This window comes from Trichogramma pretiosum, unplaced genomic scaffold (genome assembly GCF_000599845.2).
Source record: "Trichogramma pretiosum strain Unisexual culture from Peru unplaced genomic scaffold, Tpre_2.0 scaffold20, whole genome shotgun sequence".
In the NCBI taxonomy this organism is placed as follows: domain Eukaryota; kingdom Metazoa; phylum Arthropoda; class Insecta; order Hymenoptera; family Trichogrammatidae; genus Trichogramma; species Trichogramma pretiosum.
Window position 1 is genome coordinate 1 of NW_019641696.1, and position 27,374 is coordinate 27,374.

Genomic DNA, 27,374 nt, shown 5'->3' on the forward strand with positions numbered 1-27,374 from the left:
TTAGTTGTTGAATATTTATCCAGACTTGGTTATTTTAAGTAAATACAAAGGTTTCGATAGTTATCGGCCCATTCATCACATTTACTTTACCAGTAACGTTGCTGCCAATGAAGGCAACAGACCCTTTAACACACTCACATACACATACGATCATGTCTGTTGTCGTCACATTTTGCTGTACACAGTCGAGCGTTTCTTTTATCACCTCTTTTGCTCCACTGGTCCCAGTAAAGAGCCCTCCTATCATCACCCAAGGATTAACAAGAGTGTAGAGCACTTCAGTGGTTGTTTTCGCCACGGCGTTACCCATCTGTTTGAAAATGTTTTATTAAGTTTAAAAAACCTCTCATTTAAAAACTCTTACTCACAATTAATATCAACGTTAAAGCAGGGTCCGATTACAGCGACTTAGTATTCAACAGCTATTAATGAACTTGATTGCCTCGTTGCTCGACTAATCTGATATTTAGGTTGGAACACGAATCAAAATTTGTAGAAAGGCAGATACTTGAATGTTATTATTCGATTCAATTGTTTCTCATAAAGGTTATGTTTGAGCTTACTATTGTTCTATTATTTTTCAATCGTCGTTTTTAAATATCCATTCAAAAGTTCTTCCTGTACATATTAAATAGTGACACCTACGTGCGCGCAATTTTTTCGAATTTTTATTCACAATCGAAAAAATTCACAGTTTATCGTAACGCCGGAGGAGAATTTTTTTTGTATCGTGTTGTTGACATACGCCCTTAAATAAACAGTACAGACAGTGAAGTTATGATCTTAAAATTTATTAAAAATTTTGGACTGGCAGATTTATCAGACGATAAAATTCAATCATTTTTGTTCCGCCTCGAGAACGAGCTTCCTCAGCTTATCCGGCACGTTGCGAGCTGCTCTGCTATAGACCTCGTGATTCTCGAGTACGCACAGCAAGACGGTGTCGCACGCAATATTTATCAACCGTATCACAGTGAATGCCAAAAATAAGTTGAATGGAAGGAGAAGGAAATAAAACTCGATGCCTAATTTGTCCCACGACAGGGCCAACAGTGCACCCCTGTGCACCAGCAAAGCAGGGGTGAGCACGGCGGATCTGCCGACCCAGAGCATCGTACACTTGATCTTCTAAGGGGAGAGGAGCAGAGGTGTATAATTATATATTTAGCTGCAGGATCTTCTGAACGCCGTAGTAAAAGTGTCACCGACCCCGATGACCTCGCTGACTCACGCGTAATGTCTGCGCCAGAGATTGCGAGCCGTTTTGGCGGACTCGACGAGGGGCCCGCCGTGGAGCGCCATATCTGCTCGAACGCCAAGCCTTCGCCCATAGCTTCGACCTATTTGTTGTCGCCATAATTGCATTCTCAGATGATCATACAGACCAGGTAGAGAATCGAGGCGATCGCTACCGATCCCAAGTGATATCTGCGAAAGACCGGCGTTAATTTCAACTCGTGGCGTTCGTTTGAAATACTTAATTTTGATGCTTGCCTAATAGCCGCGAGCGTGTAATTGGGCATTTGGCGCTTGTCCGTCGTCCAGTACCAGGTGCCGTAGACCCCGGCGACGATCAGGTTGAATATAAAGCCTGCAAGACGTTCATGAGCCAAAGCGTGTAAAACGAAGTCACGATGCCATAGGCCACGAAGAACCACATCGGAAACGCGTCCATGAGAGCCATGAACATATAAAAGCCCCCGATGACTAAGCAGCATAAGAACGCGGAGATAAGTACCGCGAAGAGGAAGAGCGACGGGAAGAACAGCACAGCTCAAGGACGAAAAAAGTACATGAGGTTGGATGTAATTTCGATGAAAAAATCGGTAAACGATATTCACTCACTTGGCGAATTCCGGTATGATTTGGCTGGCCAGCTTGTAGCTGTTCCCGCGCGCAGTACCCCGCACGGGCCGAAATGTCACGTTTTTACACGTTCGTCGCTGTATTTCATTGAGTAATTATCGAAAGTACTCTCTGAAAACTTGCATATCGATAGGAAATTTCCTCAGCGTTCGATTGGCACTATTTAAAAAAATCTTAAAAATGCCGTTTTTGAGATATTTGAGTTTGAAAGTTTATGTCAAGTTTTTCCAGGGAAAATGGAAAATTTTGGAAAATCTGACCTCATCATCGGAAAGCTGAGGAAATTTCCTGTCAAAATCATATGGCACGTATTTTTTCTGGGTGCATTTAGATGCTTTTCTGGCGAGTTACAAATTGAGCAATTTCGATTAATAATGCCGTGCGGGCGCCGCGCTAGGAGACTTGACGTGAAATGACTCATATGTAGTTGAAATATGCCAAACACAAAAATTGACAAATATCGATTTTGTTTGCAGTCTATACCTCCAGATATGCAATTTTGTCCTAATGTGAATCCTCCATGCTACAAATCAAAAGAAGAAGATGTTGTCATTCAAGCTGACGATGAAATTAGGCTAAAAATTGTTGGTACTAGAGTTGATGCAACTGGGATTGTATGTTGAATTTATTTGTTTACTATTAATTGTAAATACTTTTTTTAATTAACATTTATGTATTTTTTTTTCAATTTGCAATTGGAACTTTGATGGATGATTATTTAGGTTTAATGTGTAATTGAAATAATTAATGATACATACTTGAAACATAGATTAATTAATGTGTAAATTTTGTTAAAATAGTATATATCGTGTAAGTTTTTTTTTGATGATGTGTTTTTTGACTTCATTCATGAATTGAACAATTTTTTGATAATATTTTTGAAAGCATCAATAAAAAGGGGTTCAAAATCAATAGAAATGGTTATAAAATAATAAGAATTTTAATTTATACTTCACTTAATAATGACTCTTCACTTTTGTATATGTACATATTTTTTGTAGTAGCTTGAAGAGTATATTTTATAAATATCTTGAAAACTATATTTCTTGAGTAATCATTGAATTAATCACAGAGTTTTATGAACTTTCAGGTGAGAAATCATAGTTAATAAACCATCAAATATTTACAGTAATTTTTTACAAAGTAATAATTCACAAAGACTTTATAAAAATTATTTACAAATATTATTAATAATAACGCTGTCTAAATGATATAATAATATTTGTGTATTACATGCATACTAAAAAAAGTTGTTGGTGGCACGAATAATTATTTTTTTTCGTTTATTCTTGATGCGCAAACGATTCTACATGTCCTTGTAAAACCTCGTCTAATTCTAATTTTTGGACTTGCTAACATTACGAAGCTCTAGTTTGCAAATATGTAGTTGAAATATGCCAAACACAAAAATTGACAAATATCGATTTTGAACCCATCAAGGAAGCCCAAAACACAAATTAATTATTAAATTTTTCATATTTTAACATGTAAATTAGAAATTGTACTAATCTTTCTAAATTCTGATCTGGATGAGGGTACTTTTTCAAAGATTTTGACTTTATAGATAAAAATGGATGAAGAACTCGCTTGAGAATCATGCAGTAATTACCTAATTAACATCACAACATTTAGTATTATGCAAAAAGTAATTTTTTGTCTATCAGGTGCAGTATTAACATATTTTATCATCATAAAAAAGTTTCAATTTCGATTTACAATTTGTGTTTAAATACGTTATATTTTTTTATTAATAAATTTTTTTAATTTAAATAATATACTTAATATTTATAATTTAAATTTAAAAAATAATAAATTTTGAGCCTTCGTTCATTATAAAACTAATCATAAAAAAGTAAGCTGAAAATAGTTATTTATTTGGCTAAGTATAGATAAAAAAAAAGAGGAATTGGTACGACTTCATTTTCTTATGGTCTATAGTTGGTAATTCGGATGTTGACGTAATTTAATAATTATGATATTGATTTTGAATTTTCCAACATTTATTAACACTATTTGTGACCATTCAAGTCACATACTTGTGAAAAAATTAAATTATTATCGTGAATGAAACACATTTCAAATTTTTTCCAATACAAACTGGTTGGTTATTGGTACTTGTACCTTACTTGAAAAATTTCACTCACACAGGCATAGCCAGGCTATTGCCTACCAGTGCCAAGTGCACTCGGCAGTCGGCAGTGCCGGCTACTCGTAAGTCGTAACTCGAAGTTGTATGTACAATCGAAATTGAGGATTGCGGACGTAACAGAACACAACCTCAAGCGGCTGTTTACATCGAATTATCTAAAACATAAGTGATAAAACATGTTTTTTCACGTAAGTTATTGTGATTTATTGTGAAATAGTCTAAAAACTTGTTTTTACGCAAAGTGAAATAAATATAAATTAATTTTCAATAGATATCTTTGGATCACGAAGTCTTGCTGCATCCAAGATACTTTGGACCACAGCTTCTTGAAACTGTGAAACAAAAGTTATACTCAGAAGTCGAAGGAAATTGCTCTGGAAAGTATGGATTTGTTATAGCCGTTACGACGATTGATAATATTGGAGCAGGAATAATTCAACCTGGGCAAGGTTTTGTAGTTTATCCTGTCAAGTATAGAGCTATTGTTTTCAGACCTTTCAAAGGAGAAATTGTAGATGCTATTGTCACACAAGTTAACAAAGTATTTATATCTTTTTTATTAATATGAAAGTTTTAAGCTATTACTGACAATGAAGTAACAACATGTTTGATATATTTTTCAGGTTGGAATGTTTGCAGAAATAGGCCCGTTGTCCTGCTTCATATCCCATCATGTAAGTAACAATAAACTTTCAATTGATCTGAAAAAAAAACTAAAAAGTTTTACTTAATCTAAATATTTAAGCTATTTTAAAAACATATTATCCTTACAAACTATGTTTGGACTAGACTATATAGGTCAATAGACTAAATAGAATTTTTACTTTATGCTTGGAAAGTGCTGGTACCTTATACCTATATTTGCCTGCTCTTTACATTTACTAATAGGCTTTTCTCAATTTTTGACACATTGACATAATATACAAACTAATTTAAGTTTAATTATTCATTATAAAATTCACTTATTCATTATTTATTTTCCTTGTTTGCAGTCTATACCTCCAGATATGCAATTTTGTCCTAATGTGAATCCTCCATGCTACAAATCAAAAGAAGAAGATGTTGTCATTCAAGCTGACGATGAAATTAGGCTAAAAATTGTTGGTACTAGAGTTGATGCAACTGGGATTGTATGTTGAATTTATTTGTTTACTATTAATTGTAAATACTTTTTTTAATTAACATTTATGTATTTTTTTTTCAGTTTGCAATTGGAACTTTGATGGATGATTATTTAGGTTTAATGTGTAATTGAAATAATTAATGATACATACTTGAAACATAGATTAATTAATGTGTAAATTTTGTTAAAATAGTATATATCGTGTAAGTTTTTTTTTGATGATGTGTTTTTTGACTTCATTCATGAATTGAACAATTTTTTGATAATATTTTTGAAAGCATCAATAAAAAGGGGTTCAAAATCAATAGAAATGGTTATAAAATAATAAGAATTTTAATTTATACTTCACTTAATAATGACTCTTCACTTTTGTATATGTACATATTTTTTGTAGTAGCTTGAAGAGTATATTTTATAAATATCTTGAAAACTATATTTCTTGAGTAATCATTGAATTAATCACAGAGTTTTATGAACTTTCAGGTGAGAAATCATAATTAATAAACCATCAAATATTTACAGTAATTTTTTACAAAGTAATAATTCACAAAGACTTTATAAAAATTATTTACAAATATTATTAATAATAACGCTGTCTAAATGATATAATATGGTTTTGCTTGCTTGCATCATTTTTAAAAAATTAATTTCAATAATTTAAGTATTTTATAAATATAATAAATAAATATTGTAATGATTAAAGTCTTTAAAAATTCAAATTTCATATAAAATTGTCACTATAATTGATCAATTATATCATGATCATTTTTGAATGGCCTTTTCAAATTATTGTCAATGTGTGAGGTTTTTGAACGCTGTAATTCTTTAACAAAATAAGCTAGTGTTTTTCTTAATCCTTCAGCAAGTGAAATTTTTGGTTCCCAATTTAAATATTTTTTAGCTCTTGAAATATCAGGTTTCCGTCGTTGAGGATCATCCTCTACTGCTGGTAGTTCAACTATTTGACTTGTACCTCCAACCAAGTCCTTAATAATTTTAGCAAATTCTTTAGTTAAAAAAAAATTTTGATTAACAATAATATAGATTATTAAGAAGTATGTAAAAGTGAAAGCCCTGTACCTTCAATTGTATGTTCTACAGGATTTCCAATGTTTATTGGTTGTGTGTAATTTGATGCCATTAGAGCAATCAATCCGTCAACTAGATCGGAAACATACTGGAAAGATCTAGTTTGTTTTCCATCACCATAAATGGTAATAGAATGATTTTGTAGAGCTTGTAGAATGAAATTTGATACAACTCTTCCATCATTCATATGCATTCTAGGTCCATAAGTATTGAAAATTCTAGCTACTCTGACAGCTATATTTTCTTGGCGTTGATATGCATAACTTAATGTTTCTGCAACTCGTTTCCCTTCGTCGTAACAAGCTCTGGGACCTAAAAATAACAGTTTTACCAAGGAATTTAATAGTTGATTAGCATTTTAAATATGTAATTGTTATTACCAATAGGATTAACGTGTCCCCAGTAAGTTTCAGATTGAGGATGTTCTTCAGGATCTCCATAAACTTCTGATGTACTTGCTATTAATACTCTAGCTCCGACTCTTTTGGCAAGACCTGCAATAAGATTCCAAATTTGAAAAGAAACAATAATTTAACGAGAATAGAAAATTTACCTAACATGTTTATGGTCCCTAACGTATTAGTCTTTATAGTTTTGACAGGATTCAACATATAATGCGGTGGGCTAGCTGGACTGGCAAGATGATAAATTTCATCTACTTCTACATACAAAGGCCTAACAACATCATGATGAACCATTTCAAAATTTTCATGCCCAATCCAATGTTCTACATTTCTCTTACGTCCAGTAAAAAAATTATCAACAACAATAACTTCATGACCAGCTAACATCAAACGATCCACTAAATGTGAGCCTACAAATCCAGCGCCACCAGTTACTAGAATACGTTTTCTATTTTTATAGTTTAGGAACTTGACAATTGGAAAATTTTTGTTGACTACATTATTTAGTTTAGTTTCTATTAACTGTAATTTCTTTTCAAGTTCTTTAATTTTATTTTTGGCTTCTTGTAAATTATTAATTTCAATTTCACTTGTTTCTTCATTGTTAGCTATTCTCAAACTGTTTTGAAAGTGAACATTAGGTACTCTTTTTTGGTCTGCATGAAAGTCATTGTCATCTTCTGTTTTTACTAAGCTTTTGTATAAACCTAAAACTGATTTAAAATGTTGTTAATTACATCATATTACTTTTTAGAAAATAACATTAAAAATACCTAAAAGCAGTCCAATTAAAATTATAGCGATTTGTTTCATCTTTCTTAGATTTGGCATAATTTTCTTGACGAAACATGTGTCCTGTTTTTTAAAAACAATCAAATCACAAAATTGTTTTGACTATCTGCAAAACGTTAATACCTTTGTTATCTTCTGAACAAATATCTTTAACTTTGGTATAACCTCCGTTATATAATGTTCGAAAAGCGAAGAATTTTGCGAAAAGTCATCTCTTTCCCGACAAAAATAGTTAAATTCGTTCTCATTGTAATAATAATGAATAGCGCCGACGAAGTAATAATCAAAATTCAAAAAATTGAGTTCGGTTGATTGTATAAATTTAGCGTTAGACGATGTCAAACAATTTTTTGACAAATAGTTTTTCAACAACTTCAGACGCGTTTTACGCTATGTTGTACACACAATATTTTAGGATTATTTCAACTTCAAATAAAAACTAATAATACACTGCATTGAGCGAGTAAGCTATATTGTGAGTTATAGAGGTAGACGTATAAAATAAGTAGCCGCACTAGAGCATGCATCCAGATTGCGGCTGTCTACTCTGAGTTGACTGCAGTCAGCAGTGTTGCATTGCACACTGCTCATATTGTATGTAAGCAATATACCGCACTGAACTGGTAAGTTTATGTCGCTTCCCGATATACAAACATGCTCTCGCACGCAGTGTTTAAACAAATGGGCTCTCGAAGTTGACTGAATACGAATACGCAAGATAATTGCGTGCATTGTTGTGGCTCTGCTGCAACGAGCTCGACATTTTTTGAAAATTGAACGAATCTAGGTCGGGACAACGAAAACGATTGTTTTATAATTTTATATGGAAAATAGAAAAAATGTATGAATCATTTAAAGTAACTGCGAATTATTTTGAAGTTTAGCAGCATTTCTTTTCAAGATAATTGTTATATGATCACTGCTTTTTTTGAGAAGTAATTAACTCGTTTTGACATTTAAATGAAGTGTCAAATAAATATGAACAAGTTATGCAAATGTTTTAAAATAAGCACCTAATTCAGTAGGTTGATAAATGGAAAAAAGGACAACAATTGAGTTTCATTAAGCAAATTTTTCCAATTTCTCAGTCAATTCTTCAAATGATCTTTTACACAAAAAAATCTTTGCAGAGGAAAACAATAAAAGCGAAATGTTTTTTAATTGTGTGAATAATAATTAAAAACTTATTAAATTGAAAATTTCATAGATCTACTCATAATTCTTGTTTGTTATTTAGTAAAACATGATATACATTCATAAATGAGAAATGTATTTCAATGGAAGTTCACACTGCTTTTTAAAATTTACATTGTTTTATATTTTTCACAATTATATACATCAATAATGTCATTTTGATAACTTTAATTTTTAGAGTATTTATAATGGACATCTATAACAATTATAATTCAATATAGTAAAAAAATTTGAATCAAAAATCATTGCAATTGACTAGCGACATCTTTGTTAATAACGAAGTGCTAGTTTTAGTATACATCTACAATTATGTAAATAAATTAGTTACATTATGTAATGTAAACTATGCGTATTAAAATGTACAATTTCTATTTTTATAAATTCAAATTTGTTTTTTCATAAGTTTAGAAGGATCTAAACGCTCAATTACTACTTTTGGAGTAAAGTTCAAATCCCATATCAATTTGGGAACATTAATGATAGAATTTCGTTTAAATTCACTGGGTTTGATTATTTTTACCATGTTCTGATCACTATCCCCACTTTTTTGTTTGATTTTCAGGTTTTCATTGATATTAGAAAAATTTTTTATTTTATCAACTTCTTTTTGTGTGAAATTTTTCTGCATTTTTGACTTTGATGTAAGTCGATGAGTTAAGTTTAGATGTGAAGATAACAACGACGACGAAGACGACGACGATATACCCAACATTCTAGCGTTTGAACGTGTTCTTCTGATTGCATAAAACGAATCAACTTCAGAAAAGTAACTATTTTGATTATGATTATTTGATATCTTATTAAAGTCCTTTTCATTTTGCGGCTCTTTACCTCTTTCAGCAATAATTTTATTAGAAAATGACTTGATTAATTCATTATTCTCTTGATTTTCGGGAGAATTTTTAGTTTTTAGTGTTTTTAATAACATTTCAGGTAATTGATCATCAGAAATTATTTGATTTGAGATTATTTTAGGGATTTTTAATGAACCATCATATTCAACTTGAATATTAGATCCTTTTTTCTTTTTCATGGGTACTCCATCATCTAGATTTGTTTTTTGTGATATCAAATCAGGTAAATTGGATGAAGCCGGAGTCTTGGCATCAAGGATATCATTTAAATACGAAGGATGTACAGAAACTTTTAGCGAATCTTCAACTTCATTTTCCTCGTCACTTAAACTGAGTATAAAATCTTCATCTTGAGTTAATTCATTATTATAAAAAAAATTGTGTGCACTGCCAATGATAAGTCTATTTTTTTTTAACTCTGAGTCGGAATTTTCTTCATTCAAGAAAAATGGAGGCCAGTCCAAACCATTTTTTGTTTTATCAAGTTTTTTGGTGGCCATGTCATTGTTGCTACTGGTTGAATCCAAATATGAGACCAGACCATTTTGATGCATTTCATTTTCTTTAGGCGAAGTAACTGCAGGTGCTTTCATTCGCGTTATCATTTTCTCAAGTCGCAGTAAACTTGAGTTTAATAGACAAGGGTCTCCTTCTTCGGTTTCAACCTTTTCCGAGTTCTCAAGAACTTCATCAAGTTCGAGTTTAGTTTTTTCTTCCACAACAATGACAGCATTCTCATCCTGTCTAATTGTGAACATAAGGCCTTTCATGACAAGATCGGTAATGTCAGACGATCGAAGATTCGCTAGGTCTGGAGAAAGCTCTTCTTTGAAATCTTGACGAGATACCGATGAGCAAGAAGCACTGGATCTTCGAGATGATGAACATTTCGGTGACTTTGTGTCTACTTCGGTGACAACTAATGATTCGCTGACAACAGATGACTCACTAACTTGTCTTTTACTTTTTGCTTTTGAATTGGCTATTTCACGTTCAATATCTCTTTCAATGAGATACTGGTAAGGAAGATCTGCAGAATCTGAACTGGAACTATTACTGTTTTCTTCATCAGCAACAAAATCAAGCTCGGAATCATGTTTTGACGTCGTTGGTAGTGATTCCAAGTCTTCATTGTGCTTACTGCAATCCATTATTCCTGAATTTAGGCGTTTCATCTTGTCGTTTTTATCGTCATCTCTACCACTGTATAACAGTAAATAAGATATTATTGAACATTCTCTACTACAATTTTACACTACTACTATTGCTTTAAGTCCTATGGATGATTATGTTACAGTATTTCTCACTATTACTGTTTACATTTTACCATTTACTATATTAATTATTAGCTATTCTACATGTAATCATTCGATTTTATGTTTAACAAATGTAATATCGCTAAAAAATTAAGTGCAATTTAAATTATATGTAATAAACCCCACCAATAAGTACTCATGCTTTGATAAGATGTTTATTAGTAGAAATCATAAATGCAACGTAAAGAAAAACATTTATGAGAATACTAAATCAACAATACTTTGTGAAAACTCATGAAAAATTAAGGAACGTAGGGGAAAATCAAAAATAAATTCTGATTAACAGCTCAAGAAAAAGTTGATTTTTAATAGATTTTTCTATTTTACTAATTTAAAGTGTGTTTTTGTTTTTACACTTTGTTTAGAAAGACAATTTAAGAAATTCATTGACCTTATGATCCAACTTGAAGTTGCACCAAGCTCAATAGCATCAGACGATGTAAATGCTTTCAAACATGTGTAAGTTTTTTGTGAAGCCTGTGGTCTATTCAAATTTTTATATAGTAAATTTGAATGACCATTAGTTAACATTGATGTAACAGGAATTTCTGTTTTATCTTTTTCCTTTTCAAATGTTGAGTTTCTCAGAACTGATCCAACTTTAGAAGTACATTCATTCAACCTTTGATTGGAAGCTTCATTTAAAATTGGCCCTGAAGATCGAAGTTGATTTACAATTTTGACAGTTAGTATAATGACGTAAGAAAATGCACTAGCATCTGGCCTATCACGAAATTTCATCACAGCAAATATTCTATCTTGTCGAGTCCATGTTGCATGATCTGAATTAGACACTTAAATTAAGGAATCTATTTAAAATTATAAATGTTTAAATCTGATGAAGTATTTTCCCAGTAAGTGGCAAAGCCAGCCCATAGATAAAATTTTCAATCGTGTATTCTGAAACCTTTTTTTAATATTTCTCTGAAAGGCTCTATCATGACTTCAAGTTCATCAAAATAAAGGTTGCCATGGAGTCTTTTAGAAAAATATACATTTTAGTGAACAGGATTAAAAATTATACTGTTGAGCTGGTTTGGTCATTGAATATAAAACAGATTGTATCATTTTTTAAAGGATACTGTAAATAACTATTAAATTTTTTGTGCTAAAATGTTGTCCTTGTTTTGGTGGTTTTTTTAATACTCTTCTAACTATTTTCATTAACTCTTTACTATGAGAAAATTGTACATTGTTTCTGAAAAAATATGTCTATTACTCACAGTTTTATCTATTTTAAATTTACCTATTTGAAACTTCAATTATGTCTTTATATACCTCACTGATTTATGAAATTTGAATGTAAATTTATAAATGCTGTTTTTCCTACAAAACCAATATGATCCAGGAACTGTTAAAGCAGCTTCATTGTCTTTGTCTTCCCAATGCAATTTGCCAAGAGTGTGTACATGTATTCCAGGCATTTTCTTTCAGGTTTTAGATCACAAAACAAAGGGATCAATCTTATGCTATTTTTACCATTGTTATCAAGTTTTCTTACAATGAATGTCAAGTAATACAAAACTTTTTGCTGCATGAAAATAAAGATGAATTGGTCAATTGCAATCTAGAAATTGTGAAGATGAAAAATATAAATACAAATGATTTACTTCAGATATGACTTCATTGATAAAAATATTATCAATGGTTTTCCATGGCAAATACTCCTCCACGTCACTAAATATAGATTTAGGGTTTATTATGTGTACCCCGACAGATTCGACAACAAGTAAAGTATCTGAAAAAAAAACATCGTTATGTTGGATAGTCTTAAAGAAATTTCAATAAATTGATACAATTTATAACAATATAAGTAAAATGTATTAAAAATAAAAATTAAAAATAATTAAAAATAATTAAAAATAAAAATTAAAAATTAAAATTAAAAATAATTAAAAATAATTAAAAATAAAAATTAAAAATATTTTCTCATTCTTGCGTTTTACAATTAATTTATTCTTGTAAAAACAATATGTTCACTGAAACAATCACATTTTCCCAATTAAAATTATTCAAACACACAAATAGTTATCAGTTCAAATCCTCAAACACCTACGTTTTGTACAACAAAGCATGTGAGTAGTATCCTAGTAAACAGCATTAAAAAAAAAAGTTTATAGCAGCCCTTACTAAACACTTAAAGATATCTAACTAATATGATCGAAGTATAAAAATGCAAACATGTTACGCAGGCCATTATACCTTTAGATACGGTCGATATAGGTAAGAACTAGTACACGGGATTGTGTATTTGTAAATATTTGCAACAAAGATATAGAATATGCTCTTGATCGGCCACACGGATTGGAATGACAAGGATATCGCGTGAATAGAAAAATCGGCGAGATGAATGAGAAAATAACGTATTAAATTAGAAGGCCTTGTATGATATAGATAAAACTTACGAATAGGTTCGCGGGCCAAAGTCTTGATAAGTACAATCAGACTGACGACGATGCAAACTAGCAGAGCGAGCAGCGTGGGAATCGCGCAGCAAAATACGCCAAGACAGCCAAGTCCGAGAAATTTAACAGCCCAGCGTAAAAGACGGCGACGATTGTACGCGGGTTGGTCTGCACTGCTGCTGCACCTTCTTAGAACGAACTCGTGGGTCGTGCCCCGGTCGTGGCTCGTCTCAGTAAGCTCGATCCCGTTGCCGCAGCAGTCCCGGTAAACGCGCCGACTACTGGCTGACATCAGCTCGTGGGGGAGTCTAAAACACCCCCGCGCGCACAATCTTGAAATCGCTACACACTCTTCTTATTGTATAGTGTGTGGTAGCATGTACAACATATATTGCATGGATGCACGTACCACAGCTTTTGTCCTTAGATATTTTGGCTTGACTTGCACCGAATACCGTAGTTCTACACTTGATGCTGTTTTTTCTGCTTCTACTTCGCAACTGCACAAAGTGCATAATTGATAAAATTGATTTTCTCTAGGCGTGAGTCTGGTAGATCTTCGCAATATTGAGCGGCGAGATTTTTTCTCACGTTAAATTATCGAACGCAACCAAGTAATCATAACATATTGAGGTTATGACTATACAAAATTCTTTTTTCTAATGTGAAAAAGAATAGATGCTGCATATACTAACAGTTCAGGCAAAAACTTGATATCATCGAGCTCTCTTGGTGTAACGGTAATAAAACAAATAGTACGTAAAAAGGGATTCAATCGCTAAATGCATTTATCGCAGCGACTAAACTCCATTCCATTAGCGTCCGTTAATAAATGACTCGGCACTATTTACTAACGCCGTAAAACACTATGTATTTATGTCACATATATATGTGATTTATGACTAGGGTCTAAACCCATCCGTTTTTTATGGAGATAATTAATTATATGAACATGAAATCTCGTCACGATTGCGTGAAACTATCATTATGGCACACGTCAATCGCCGTCTGCAGAACTGTCAGAACCACGCGCTGTGAGATTTATTTATGTGAATTACGCGCACGCGGCTTTTTTAAAGGGGCGTAACACTCGAATTTCGAATAAGAAGGTACGACACTTATGTGCTACCTGATGCTAATTGTTACACGATAATGTCGGTGCAGTGGCGCATCGTCACAAGTAAGAAGCTAGAAAAAACGATATAATCCCTCATTCGTCGGAACACTCGAAACCGATAATCGACTGATTATCATGCGAATTAGGATTATATCTACTTATTGTTAACTGTTGAGTTGGCGATCTCCAGTCGATAACGCACGCTAAAGAGTGGCTGCAAATATCATGTTATAGTCCCTTTATAATTATTGTGTCTGTACAGCTTATGTCTGACAGTAGTGGCTCTGTATACTTGCAGCAGTCGCTACAATGTTCATGCATGAGTGGTAATTGTATGTTTTTTAGTACGCGGAGTGCCATGCAGGGCGACGCGTTGTAATATGCATATACCTACTATACAGTATAATAGTAGAAAATGACCTGATGCTCGAGAACAAAATGTATAATGTATGTATAAGTCCGAGCAAGAGCTCGCGAAGGTAAAAAGAGGGTCGGATCGCGAGAATGCCGCGCGCAAGGAGAGGGCCTTGAGGGGGGCTCTGCTCTGCACCGAGTCGCGATTTTCTGCCGCGCGCTTGACATCAACTCGTTCGCTTATTTTATGATAGCTACTACGTATACCTATATACAGGCTGCATCGTTCACGAATAATAATAAACTTGTAATACTTATGCCGTTCGCTTTTTTTTTATCGATCTGCGGTGTAAAGCTACTTCAATTGGCAATTGTCTTATGTTCTTATGCAAATCTAAGAAGCTACGCTAGAGGCATCGATGTGCGAAAATTCACATATTATATGATGAATAAAAGCGTTAGCAACAAAATATATTTATATACGGAAATTAAACGATTATGTTACTTGTAGCTCGATTCTACTATACATTCGAATTGCAATAAAACAACAAAACTTTTCCTTATCCTTATTAATGCAGCAGGTCGTTGGCTTATTAGGCTTTTATAAATATTTTATCACATTAAAGAGATTAGATATTTCTCCATTAAGGGGGGAAAGGTGATTAAAATTTAAACTTTTTCATTCAGTGTTGGAGTAGGATTTTTCTTTCCTTTTCTATTGCATTTTTTAAAACTCCTGCAAGATTCATTATAACATACTTAAGTTACAGCCTATCCAAATTTTGCAAAAACGGTCGTACTTTTCGTATTTAGTACATCTTTTAATAGCCGTATCTCCGTCATTTTTCAACTGATTTAAATTTTAAGTCCGGCGATTTAAAGGTAACATAAATACCTTTCAAATGAGATATCACAGAGGTCGATAGATCAATCCAACCGTTTTCTAAGCACATTTAAAAAACGATGAAAAACGAAAATTTTGAGATTTTTCATTCCCTTTTAATGCTATCCCATAACGGGAGGTGTGGTTATGAAGCTATACGTAATTTTTTAATGAAAAGCATAGGGTAAACCAGCTAGTTATCGGACACTTAAGGAAATTTCCTATTATAATCGATTGGGGGAGATTACTCGTTTGATAAAAAATTTTTTTTGAATATACAATCTTTTAGGAAATTTTCTGCTCTTTCTAATGCATATGTTTATTTTTACCTAAAATAATTTTTTCAGCTATTGTAAGAGGAATTTCTAAAAAAACCCGAAAATGTTAGTTTTCGGACACCCTAAAAGTTAGGTTGTAAATCAATAGTAATGTTCATGTGAATAATAGAAATGAAATTAATAAACTAGAAAGGCTAAAACATTATATACTGAATCATTTTATTATGTTATTAACAATAAAAAATTATTTACAAATTTAATTTTACAACTTTTTTTCTCTCTCTCGATCCTTCTTTTTTCGGCTTTTCGAATTCATGAATGATTTCCCTTTTAATTTTTTTTCTAATGGTTCTTCTCCTACGTCAGTTTTAAAATCTGTAGTAATTTAAATTGGGGCTTAAAACTGAATATAACTTTATTATAAGGTGTAGTACTTTTTGAGAATCTGAGTTGATTAGAAGTGGAGTAAAGTACAATAATAGATTTTCCAAACGCATAATTTACGATTTTTGTTACTTATGTTTTCAAAATGAACAATAACTAATTTATATTAACTTATGAGTCACTGCAAAAGTTCAAAAAACCATTGTATATTACAATTTGTTATTCATGTTTTTATTAAAACTTTCAGAATAAAATTTCTCGATAAAATATAAATTTAAAACAATTTTTTTTACAAATGCACACATTGGTTTACTTTTTACGAATTCTTAAAAAATAATTGAATATGTACAAAATTCTAATGAAGTAAATGATTTTAAGTTTCTAGCGATCTTTGTAAAATAAACTGATGAATAATAAAATTTTTAACAATAATTTGTACTTCATTTTCTTACAATTTTCTTACATTATAAAAAAATCATCTTTCCGAAAAATTTTATGTTATATAGGATATGGATGGAGAACGAATATAAAAACTTTTTGCGGGGTGTCCGATAACTAGCATATTAGAATAATCATTAAATCTAGTTTTGGGACACCTGTCCGAAAACTAAATTTTCTTTATTTTCTTCGGTCAATAACCGGACACCAAAATTTTTATTCAATTTGACCCGTTGAAAATAATAAAACTATGATAAATTGTTGAAAAAAGGCTTCTGAACATGCTCCAATAGTTTTTTTTTTATGAATAATTAACATTTCAAGTAATTAAGTCCGATTTACGAAAACCACTTACTAAAGGATTTTCGTAAATTTTGGCAATTTATCATACATTGTTAAAGTAGCCTGCAAATCTAACTAAATTATAAATGATATAATGAACCAATCTTTTATTAAACTATGTCATTTTGAAGAAAATTGTATGCTGAATTCATTAAAAAAAACCGCGCCTCGCTAGAAGTAAGCGTTCTCTTATTATTCTAACTCAAAGTTGAAAGTGTCCGAAAACTAGCAGTGTCTGGTAACTGGCTGGTTTACCCTATATCTTGACCTAAAGAATGCGATCCTCTGGGATGCTTTGGGGTCTGAGCTACGAAGCATACTCAAAGATAATATAGTTTAGTACACTACATATCACATATCAATTATGGAGATTTTTACCATTATTACCTTGTAAACCGTTAATAAATTTATTAAGCAAATTTTAATTAATAATTTGTTTTATTTAGAAAATCTCGACTTCGCCTTGGCCGATAATTACACACATGCTCTGGAATTTCCAATTTTTTGCTCCCTAAGCACGTAATATACTATTTAAATTCTACTTGGCTCAAATTTTCGATTTAATTTGACGGGACAATATTGTTTTGCTCATACGAATAACGTGCTAATTTTCATCTAAGCTATTAGTTAGATAAATCTAATATATACTTAAGCTTTGCGCAGCTCAGAGTGAAACATTCATCCAGACTCACTCTACGTGTTTCTGTCTGTGCGTTTGACTTTGATTCAACGTTGCCCGCGCTTATCTATATATTATGTCCGTACATATAGCTATACCTACATAAATTTTCATTGCGCTAATGTTCTAACCGCACCTTGTCGCGCATCCGTTGTTATTATAGTATCCACTTGTGTGTTATGACTGCAATTTAATCGCGGACAATTAAGTATTTCTGTGTGACATCGCTTGTTTTGTCAAGAACTACAATTGGTGCGTGGATCTCACCTATTACCGAGGGAACAGTTAACAAACTAACGAAATTTAATGGAGAGACTAGTTATGTCGGCTCAATCGTCGTCTTCGCAAACTGAGACTGTCGTCGATGGCGAGACACAGGTACTAACGCACACTATCTTATACTTATATTTACATAAAAAAAATTAATCTATCTCGCTTTTCAAACACTAAGATATAATCTTTACGGTGATTGCCGTGGTTCGCGTGCAAGTTAGCGAGAATTAAATAGGGTGAACACATTGCAATAATCGTTAATTTTGTAATGATTATTCTTTCAACAATTTTTAACTTGTAAAAGCGACATTTTTTTAAATACAGTGATTGATCAAACATTTTTGCTGCTACTACGTGATATAAAAATGTATTTAATGCCAATTCGCAAATGTACACCAACAAAAATTAGTATAAATTGGATAAGAACGTACTCAACCAATAAAGATGATGATCGATCACCTCTCAGTGGTATAAGAGTCTTGGATCTTACTAGAATAATAGCTGGCCCATATTGCACTATGTTATTAGGAGACTTGGGTGCAGAAATTTTTAAAATTGAAAAACCTGGTAGTGGAGATGAGTCTAGAAACTGGGGCCCTCCGTTTTTAGGAGATGCAAAAGAAGCAGCTTATTTTCTGAGTGTTAATCGCAATAAAAAAAGTATTTGCGTTGATTTGAAAAAAGGAAAAGATATTATTTACGATCTAGCAAAAAAATGTGATATTTTGGTTGAAAATTACATTCCTGGGACATTGAGCAAAATGGGTTACGGATATGATCACATAAAACATGTAGCACCACATTTAATTTATTGTTCTCTTACCGGGTATGGGTCAGAAGGTCCCTATGCCAAAAAGCCAGGATATGATGTCATTGCATCATCACTTGGAGGTCTTATGCACATAACGGGTAATTATACATATTTTATGAAAAATTATTAATGTTTTTTTAATTATTATTAGTTAAAGAATTATTTTCAAAATTATTGCTCTAATGTATTTAAAGGTCCAAAAGATGGTTCTCCCTGTAAAGCAGGAGTAGCTGTCACTGATATTGCTACTGGACTGTATGCTCATGGTGCAATTATGGCAGCTCTTTTACAGAGAATGAAAACTAAAGAAGGACAATGGATTCAATGCGATCTTTTATCAACCCAAGTTGCTAGTTTGATAAATATTGGTTCTAACTATCTTAATGCTGGGAAGGAAGCTAAAAGATGGGGTTCCGAACATGAAAGTATTGTTCCTTATGAAGCTTTTAAAACAAAAGATGGATTTATGACTGTAGGTGCTGGCAGTGATTTGCAATTTAAAAATCTTCTAGAAAAATTAGAAATTGCAGAATTACAGAATGATGAAAGGTTTCAATCAAATACGAACAGAGTAAAAAATAGAGATGAGTTGCTGTTAATATTACGTAAAATATTCAAGGAAAAAACTAATAAAGAATGGAATGAAATTTTTCAAGGAGCATCGTTTCCATATGGAAAAATTAATACTATTAAAGAGGTAAGCAACTTATTTCCAAACAAGGGAATTTAAATGTGTAATAATAGAAGTTAATTTCAATTTTATAATCAAATACAGGTTTTTGAAGATCCTCATGTACAACATGTGAAACTTGTAAGAGAAATGGATCATCCAACAATTGGTAAAATAAAAATTGTGGGTCCGGCTGTTAAATATTCTTATGCAAAGAACGATGTGAGGTTACCTCCTCCAATATTAGGTCATCATACTCATGAAATTTTAAAGACTATTTTAAATTATTCAGAGGATACTATAAATAATTTGAGAGATAAAAATATTATCCTATAATTATATATCAACATTATAATAAAACTATTTATATACACTTCAATTTTTATATGTGTTAATCATGTAATATTTTTATAATATTTTTATAAATAAAACAAATCGTATCAAAAATTTTGATATATTTTTAATATTATTTAACACCTTATCATAAACTCTTTTTCTTACTCCAATAATCATAAGTTTTGGATTTTTCATTTTAGGAGTGTCAAACACTAAGATTATGTCTTAAAAAACCAAAATCAGACAAAAAAGTCAAATGGACACAAGGCACCGTAGATAATGAACACATGAACAAAAAAAAATCAAAGTGTAATTTAACTTGTTGCAAATTTATTTTTAACAAAAATACTTCATTAATTCAATAATAATTGAATGTAATTCTTAGGCTGTTGCATCTATGAAAAACCTAAAAAGTTTGGTGAGAGCAGCTCAGAAGATAGCGATGATGAATGTGAACATTGTCATGGAAGTAAAGATGCACATAAAAAACCAACTCATAATTCAGACGAACCTCCTAGTGAAACAATTTCATCGCATCCAGGTAAAATTTTATCATGAATCAATTCAAATATATTTTTTTGTTGACATAATTATATTATATTTATATTTGCAGAACCTATTTCTACAGGAGGTTCAGCTTAAAATTGGGAAACTGCTGTTAAAATTCTAACTCAATGTCTGTGTTTGAGAAACAAAACCTAATTGTTAATTTGAAGGCAAGTGTGTTTGACTGTGATTTATATAAGTGCATACATAAAGATCTATATGTAAATATATGTATTTGTATACACATGTATACACACATGTATGTTTAAAATTGTTCATTTATGCGTAGAAAATAATTTATTTCATTAAACAGTGAAGCATAATTATGTTTTCTTATCCATTACTGAATTTTTTTTATTGAAAGCTTTGAAATTGTACCAAAAATCCCTATCATCTAAAATTAATCACTCATATAAACATCTAAAATTAAATAAAATGTATTATTATAAAGAAACTTGCCTAAGCAATATTACACTACTAGTTAAAATAATAAACTAAAATTTTTGAAATAAATATGAGCAGAACCAAAAAATCAAATAAGTAGATTATCTATTAGAAAAGAAAATGGATTCCTAAAGGTAATGTTCGTAGGTAATAAAGGTTAAACATAAAAAGTACAAAAGTACAAAAGTAAGATAAAAATATTCTATTTGTTTGTAAGAATAAATAGACATGTTACTTAAAAGAGTATGAGTATACAATATTGCACTTGAAATTGATCATACCAATGAATACTACATTTAAAAAGGGTTTTCATGTTTTATTCTTGATTTTTATGAACCATCTACAACATTATTCATTTATTTAGGCAAACCTCAAGCTATTAAGAAACACCATAAGTAAAAATATTTTGACTATAATCAGTTTGATAGATAACTTTAAAATACTTATTGACTTTGCAACCTTTCATAAAATTTACATTCAATAAAATATTTTCTTCTGAGTATTACAAAGTATTATGCATTCCTTTTCACTGTCCTACAAAATTTGAAAATAGAATATTGTTGTCATGGCATTAGAGTAGTCACTTTTATAGGTATGTGTTTTAGTGTATTCCAATTAGATTTTTCATCCACCAGTTTTAGTACCTAAGAACTATTTGATTGGTACTTTTGTCTCATAAATATATAAATATAAATTATAATTATAGCCTGTATTCAAAGTAGTGACCGTTGCATTTTTCATGACACTGATTAATCAATACTTTTATAGGGTACTTATACCAGTGATTGACCGCTTTCGACCAGTAAATGACCACTTTTGGATGTGCAATAATTATCGTTTTTCCTCGTTGAATTATGATCGAACATAGAAAACAAGATGCATCTTTCACTAAAGAATTGAATAACGCCCATAAAAATATATTTTTAATTGTTTTTCATGTGATATTTTCCAAAATGGTCATTCACTGGTACCCGGTCATTGATTGGTCTGACTACCCTATTATATATAAATAAAAATCATTATTAAATAAAGTCTTCACCATTCAATTTCCTATTTAAAATTCTTCTCCAACTGAGTTTTAAAATTATGCAATAAGTAAAAGAAGAATTTTAAATTGGAAATTGAATGGTTTTCAATCAGTCAACATTGCAATTGCTTGTGTGATATTTCCGGCGTTTTCTCACTTCCATTCCTCTTCTATAATTTTTTTCATCGAGACCAAGTTGTTTAACCATTGATCTACTTCTCCAAACTCTTATGGTATAATCATCACTTGTAGTGACTAGCATCTCAGGATCTCGAGGATTGAAAGCAACGGAATTTACTACATCTGAATGAGGATATTTTGATAAACATACCCCATAATGTCTGTCCCATAAATAACCATGTTTATCTTCAGCTCCACTGATGATAAAATATTTTTTAAAACTTTTTGCCTAATATACTTAATATAATCCAATTTTCATTACCTTGCAACATACTCATTACAAACGTCTAAGAATATAAAAAAACATTCGTTGTTTGGTGTATAAGCTTTGTGAGCTCTCAGCATTGTGCCAACTTGTTTTAATGTTACTAAATCAATAACGTGAATATCTATTTCTTGAGCTATTGGTGGTGGTTGCAGAGGATTTGTAATTACATATCCTCTAGGCCATGGACGTGAATTGATGTATAGATACCTAAAATTTCAAAAATTTAGTTGAAATTTTTAAATTTTATAATAATAAGCATGTTTCACAAACCTATGATCTGGAGAAAGACCCATTCCAATAATGTGGCCGTGTAAGTCAATTAAATGATCTATTTTATCAAATTTATCTGCAACAGAATTGTAATCCAACCAATTTGGTTCAGGCCTAAAGGAACCATTATTTTGCATTTCGCGTTCTCTATGTCTTTGAGCTAAACGTTCTTGAAGAGATGGTCCAGGATCAAGCCTTCTTGGAAAAGTGACAGGTTTTATTCTTTTAAAACCAACTTGATGTGGTGTATATGTTTTAGAACCTGTTGTAAATATGAGGAATTTTTCAGGGCAATCAGCTAAATCATCTGAATCATCGCACTCATCTGCAGATAGTGAATCTTGAAAATTGTATAAATAGACACAATTAATGAAAATTAATTTAACATTCAAACCATTATTATTCCCTTCATTATACCTTCTTCCTCACTTTCTTCTTCATCTTGTGGACTAGATTCAATATCACTATCACTATCTGCATTTTCTTTTTCCATTTCAACTTCTCTATACTCTTGACTGTATCTAATTGGGCTGGCATACTCAAATCCATCACCAAGTTTTTTCCAGTTCATAAATCCACCTTCCAGGGTACTGTACCTAAAATAAAAATATTCTTTCAGTTAAATATCTCATGTACATTTTACTAATTCTTAAATTCATTAGAATCAATATTACTGCAGGCGTGATGACGCATGATGTAAAACTTCTGGTTCTTCTCTTTTTCTTTCTTGGCTAGTAGAAGCTAAAGATATATCCCTATGGCTTACTGGATTACCTTTTTCTTCTGAAGGATTTGATGTAGATGATGCTTCACTATGATCATCATTGTCTGTTTCAATTGGTGACAAACAATTTGCTACCATAACTGCTCTTATAGAAGATGCATTTCCATTGTAAAATCTTTGATTAAATAAAATCATTGTGAGCATTTTAAACTATCAATCAAAAAACAAAGTATATAAAAGATTTTCTACCTGTATAATTGATTCATAATTGGAACATGCTCACTTCCTGTTTCTTGGTTGGCTTTGTTTAACCACAATATACTTGTACTTACTAAATGTGCTAACCAATGAAGTCCTCCACTCAGAAGATATCTTTCACTGTACCAAGTTCCAAAGATATCATATGGTTTATTTACTACTCGGCATTGAAGTTCAAAATCCTCTGATAAACAAAACCAATCACTAGTGTTTATTTTTATATAAATTTTTTGATCAATAAAACATTTAAAGTTGTATTAAGTAGTAACAGATATTTTAAATTTTAATTTATAATGCCAAAATAAAACGACTATTTTTGAAAATCTCAATGAAAGCCAGTACTATATTCATAACTATGAATCATTTGATCATGAACTTTGAAGCATTTTTAGATGGTCTAGTTCTTTTGGCACAATTACAGTGGTATAGTTAGCAATGAAACTTAGCATTGTTAAAATATACCATATTGTAATCCATGTATACATTTACCTGCTAATCTAAACACAGCAATTTCACCAGATGTACTGTGGGGAGTACCAAAGTGAACACCAGATACCAATAGCAAAGTATCAGAGGTATTAAACTGAGAAAATTGTGTATATTTCCAACTAAAAGATTTCATATCATGATGATATTTGATTGACACTGGATGTTGACTATTCCATACCTTCAATATGGTTAAAATGAACTTCTTGAAGTTAAAAAATGGTTGAAAAAAGTTGTTTATACACTTACCAAAATATATCCATCTTTGGAACAAGTTGCAAACATTTTACCATTGTGAGAAAAACTAACGTGTAATACTTGATGACAATGCTCTCTCAAAGTTTCTGTTTCCAATAAAGGTATGTGGTAGGATAAACGTTTAAATTCGCCCAACCAAGATGTTTTTCCTGAAAATTTAAAAATTGAGCTTTGGTATACATTTCTTGTTCAATTTTTTTAGAATAATTTTGAAAAAGCTTCTCATAATTAATAAGTTCAATTTAAATTTAATGCAATTTAATGTTAATGTACCTGGCATTATTCCAACATTAGGGTCAACTTTGTATGTATGATAGAAGAGCCTTTTCCATAACATTTCATCTCTTGAAACTCTGTTCCAAGACATGCATACCTCACCAGAAGTAAGCAACTCCTTAGGACTTAGATACTGAAAGATACTGAGTAGAACGGTATCTGGCATATAAGACCAATCAATCTCCGCATTATCATACTCAATTGTTACATTTGGTAAATTTTCACTTTGTTCGTCACTTCGTTCCTCTTGTTTGCTAAAAGAGGACGAGTCACTTCTCTCGTTGTCATCGCCGTCGATCGTCCGTTCGATGGCTGATGCAGTGGATTCCGGTTGTTCACGTTCCAGTGATTTTTGTTCGAGTTCTTCATGGTCCATTAGCTCCGCATCTTGAGCAGGAGAGAAGACATCAGCAGCATTGAGCTCCTCTTCGATGGGTGATGCGGGCGATTCGTCCATCGCGCGCGAGCAAAACAATCGTGGCGCAATTCCGACGAGCAGAACTCAACGTAGCGCGTTGGGCACAGAACAAAACTGTCATGCGAATCTTGATTAAAGTACGAGAGTCTATTTGTTGACCTGGCGAGAAGATAATATAAGTGAGTCACATTTATATAGATTCATAATTGACGCTTATAGCTGTATGCAATATTTTGTAATTCAAATACGTATCAATGATCTCGTTTATTATTATATTTTTTTGTATATCTATGTATCGTGCATTTATATAATAATTATTACATACGTGCAACGACATTGTTGATACTAAATAGACCGAACGTTGAATTCACACTACACAATTACAGCGTGTGGCATGTGAAAATTATCTGAGCCGATAATCAACACAAAAATTTGCAAGATCAGTCAGTTCTCTGTGTTAAATAAAGTCTGAGGTAAGTATTAATTGCGAAAAATAAAGACGGCACGTGATATTATGATAACGATGCAGATAGTCAGTCCTATTATCGGTCGATTGTCTGTTTTGATTGTCTCATTTGTGAAGTACTATAATATATGGGATGCGTGCATATTAAATCAATGCTAGTGCAGTACTTGAACAGCAATTAATTATTTGTTGTTATTGTTGTGAAATTCTATTTAGACTATCGGTCCTCGATGTTGATGTGAAACTTTAAAACTAGGCTTCGCATTTTTAATGAAGGGCGATGTTAGTGATTCAAAAAACAATTCAATTAATCGTTCTTTAAAAAAGCAAACTTTGACAAAAAATAATACGGGGTAATATTATGGTGAACTATATCAAATTTTGTTTCTTCAATCTTTTATAACGATCCGTAGACGGTATACATGAAACATCATTCAATTTTTTATTAACATTTTACGTGGAAGTAATGATGTAGCGAGGATTATCGTACTTCTCGGAACAAAGAAAACAAGGATTCATCGAACTCTGAATATAAGTAAACGCAATGCACTGTGACTGTACCTGTGTGTGATTCGTTTCGAGGTTAGCAGCTCTTATGCGGATTGTGCATATCCGACGTCGATTTGTTCTCTAAATCAATTCTGTGTACTTTTGTATGTCTCGCTGATCCTACTTATACGCGAGTCGGCCAGCAAAGGTCTCGCAATGCAAGCGTCGAACACAAACAAGAAATTGGACGAAATTAAAGGGTCTGGGGCAAGGAAAAGGGGAGAAAAACACTGACACTGACAGCTAAGTTACCTACTTCACAGGTCGCGAGCGTACTGTACTGCTACACCACGCGCTATATGCGTTATAATAACGTATAGATATACCTACCTTATACCTACTTATTATATCAAAGCTGCGCGCAACCAGTGAAAATTGCAGACAACAAAGCAGAGAATCGCGACAACTACGATCTCATGACTGGGGTGGGGACGAGTAAGCAAGTGTGCGTGTGTGTGCAAAATTAGTCGCCGTCAGAAAGTCCGCGATCAGTCGACCCGATGACGCGATCGGTGAAGAAATATCACGCCAAAGCAGCTTTTTACATATTATTTGTACCGACTCTTACTTAAAACGTAGCAAATACAGAAGAATTGCATTACGAAAATAATAAACAATCGAGTAAACTCACTCTATAAAAGCTCGCAGTACTGTATACCACTTCGGCCTTCCGCCGCACAAAACATTATGATGGACCCTTTGATATTTCAAATCATGATGACTTTATACGTTGCGCGCACGAGTCTCGCTGAGAATGAAGAAGAGAAATGCATTTTTTCGAATTTAGGGCGCGATCAACCGTGGGGGTAATTTTCATTGGATCATGAATCTCGATGATCCACGCAAAACTCTATCTATACTAGCCAGCTCGCACAGTTCGCGTAAGAGTTGCAACTGGTGCAGTGAAAGATGAAACAGCAAGTAATCAGCGGCGGTTCGAGCGAGCTAACGCACAGCATCGTTAAAGGAGAAAAATCCCGTTTTTATCGTCACTCTTCGCGACGTAAGCGCAGTTATAATTATAGCGCGATTTTATTAGAATATTACGAGATCTTATCGGCGCGGATGCCGATCTCGATCTTAATTATGCTGCACAAACGTTTCTTCGCGATTCTTTTTTTTTTCAATAATAAGCATACACGGGTAAACGTAAAACGTTGCGATATAATTAGAGGTATATCGTTTTTTGATTAGAGAAGACTCGTCCATGTTTGTGTGCATCTTGTATACTGCACGATCGAGTGATTTAAGATGTAAAAATGAAAAAAATCACCATCTTTCCGTGATCACTACCAACTCGAGCCCGTGCACAGATTCGACAGAATATAATTTATTTACGAGCTGTTTACGCCTTTTGTAATAAAATAAACTCAATGACGTATTTATTTATAGCTTTTTGCTTATATATTAAGTGTCGCAGCCGTTTTCGACCAGCTGCCATCTCTCT

General features: G+C 32.2%; 6 protein-coding genes across 10 annotated transcripts; 3 read left to right on the forward strand and 3 right to left on the reverse strand.

Moving 5' to 3' along the window:
• The first annotated feature begins 1,790 nt into the window (after window positions 1-1,790).
• Window positions 1,791-2,906, forward strand: LOC111694329 (DNA-directed RNA polymerase II subunit RPB7-like). Its single transcript, XM_023462070.1, has 3 exons — window positions 1,791-1,798; window positions 2,343-2,480; window positions 2,555-2,906. Exons 2-3 carry the CDS (start codon window positions 2,358-2,360, stop codon window positions 2,603-2,605), a joined length of 174 nt encoding a protein of 57 aa, XP_023317838.1. The 5' UTR covers window positions 1,791-1,798; window positions 2,343-2,357; the 3' UTR covers window positions 2,606-2,906.
• A 998-nt stretch (window positions 2,907-3,904) lies between these two features.
• LOC106648282 (DNA-directed RNA polymerase II subunit RPB7) lies at window positions 3,905-5,443 on the forward strand. Its single transcript, XM_014365038.2, has 5 exons — window positions 3,905-4,203; window positions 4,287-4,556; window positions 4,639-4,689; window positions 5,008-5,145; window positions 5,220-5,443. The coding sequence occupies exons 1-5, from the start codon at window positions 4,192-4,194 to the stop codon at window positions 5,268-5,270; spliced, it is 522 nt and encodes a 173-aa protein (XP_014220524.1). The 5' UTR covers window positions 3,905-4,191; the 3' UTR covers window positions 5,271-5,443.
• A 212-nt stretch (window positions 5,444-5,655) lies between these two features.
• On the reverse strand, window positions 5,656-8,291 carry LOC111694331 (UDP-glucuronic acid decarboxylase 1). 2 transcript variants are annotated; one of them, XM_023462100.1, is made up of 6 exons: window positions 7,547-8,291; window positions 7,405-7,486; window positions 6,781-7,344; window positions 6,608-6,721; window positions 6,219-6,539; window positions 5,876-6,144 (listed from the first exon to the last, which is right to left on the reverse strand). In XM_023462100.1, exons 2-6 carry the CDS (start codon window positions 7,460-7,462, stop codon window positions 5,876-5,878), a joined length of 1,326 nt encoding a protein of 441 aa, XP_023317868.1. In that variant the 5' UTR covers window positions 7,463-7,486; window positions 7,547-8,291. The 2 variants fall into 2 exon arrangements, with proteins under 2 accessions (XP_023317869.1, XP_023317868.1); XM_023462101.1 differs by having other exon boundaries at window positions 5,656-6,144; window positions 7,405-8,290.
• A 403-nt stretch (window positions 8,292-8,694) lies between these two features.
• On the reverse strand, window positions 8,695-14,498 carry LOC106648101. The gene is made up of 6 exons (XM_023462095.1): window positions 13,193-14,498; window positions 12,398-12,525; window positions 12,066-12,318; window positions 11,870-11,985; window positions 11,179-11,569; window positions 8,695-10,674 (listed from the first exon to the last, which is right to left on the reverse strand). Exons 3-6 carry the CDS (start codon window positions 12,209-12,211, stop codon window positions 9,000-9,002), a joined length of 2,328 nt encoding a protein of 775 aa, XP_023317863.1. The 5' UTR covers window positions 12,212-12,318; window positions 12,398-12,525; window positions 13,193-14,498; the 3' UTR covers window positions 8,695-8,999.
• A 3,161-nt stretch (window positions 14,499-17,659) lies between these two features.
• Window positions 17,660-20,646, forward strand: LOC106648436 (protein phosphatase 1 regulatory subunit 11). Its single transcript, XM_014365340.2, has 4 exons — window positions 17,660-18,045; window positions 19,958-20,066; window positions 20,143-20,298; window positions 20,371-20,646. Exons 1-4 carry the CDS (start codon window positions 17,974-17,976, stop codon window positions 20,397-20,399), a joined length of 366 nt encoding a protein of 121 aa, XP_014220826.1. The 5' UTR covers window positions 17,660-17,973; the 3' UTR covers window positions 20,400-20,646.
• Window positions 20,647-21,700: 1,054 nt separating this feature from the next.
• Window positions 21,701-26,829, reverse strand: LOC106648437 (F-box/WD repeat-containing protein 5). Of its 4 annotated transcripts, XM_014365343.2 has the most exons (11): window positions 25,940-26,243; window positions 25,238-25,364; window positions 24,492-25,071; window positions 24,210-24,367; window positions 23,964-24,141; window positions 23,466-23,658; window positions 23,167-23,391; window positions 22,910-23,088; window positions 22,493-22,832; window positions 22,217-22,429; window positions 21,701-22,151 (listed from the first exon to the last, which is right to left on the reverse strand). In XM_014365343.2, the coding sequence occupies exons 3-11, from the start codon at window positions 24,949-24,951 to the stop codon at window positions 21,884-21,886; spliced, it is 2,214 nt and encodes a 737-aa protein (XP_014220829.1). In that variant the 5' UTR covers window positions 24,952-25,071; window positions 25,238-25,364; window positions 25,940-26,243; the 3' UTR covers window positions 21,701-21,883. The 4 variants fall into 4 exon arrangements, with proteins under 4 accessions (XP_014220829.1, XP_014220830.1, XP_014220831.1 ...); XM_014365344.2 differs by lacking the exons at window positions 25,238-25,364; window positions 25,940-26,243 and adding an exon at window positions 26,559-26,829; XM_014365345.2 differs by lacking the exons at window positions 25,238-25,364; window positions 25,940-26,243 and adding an exon at window positions 26,258-26,273.
• Window positions 26,830-27,374: the final 545 nt, after the last annotated feature.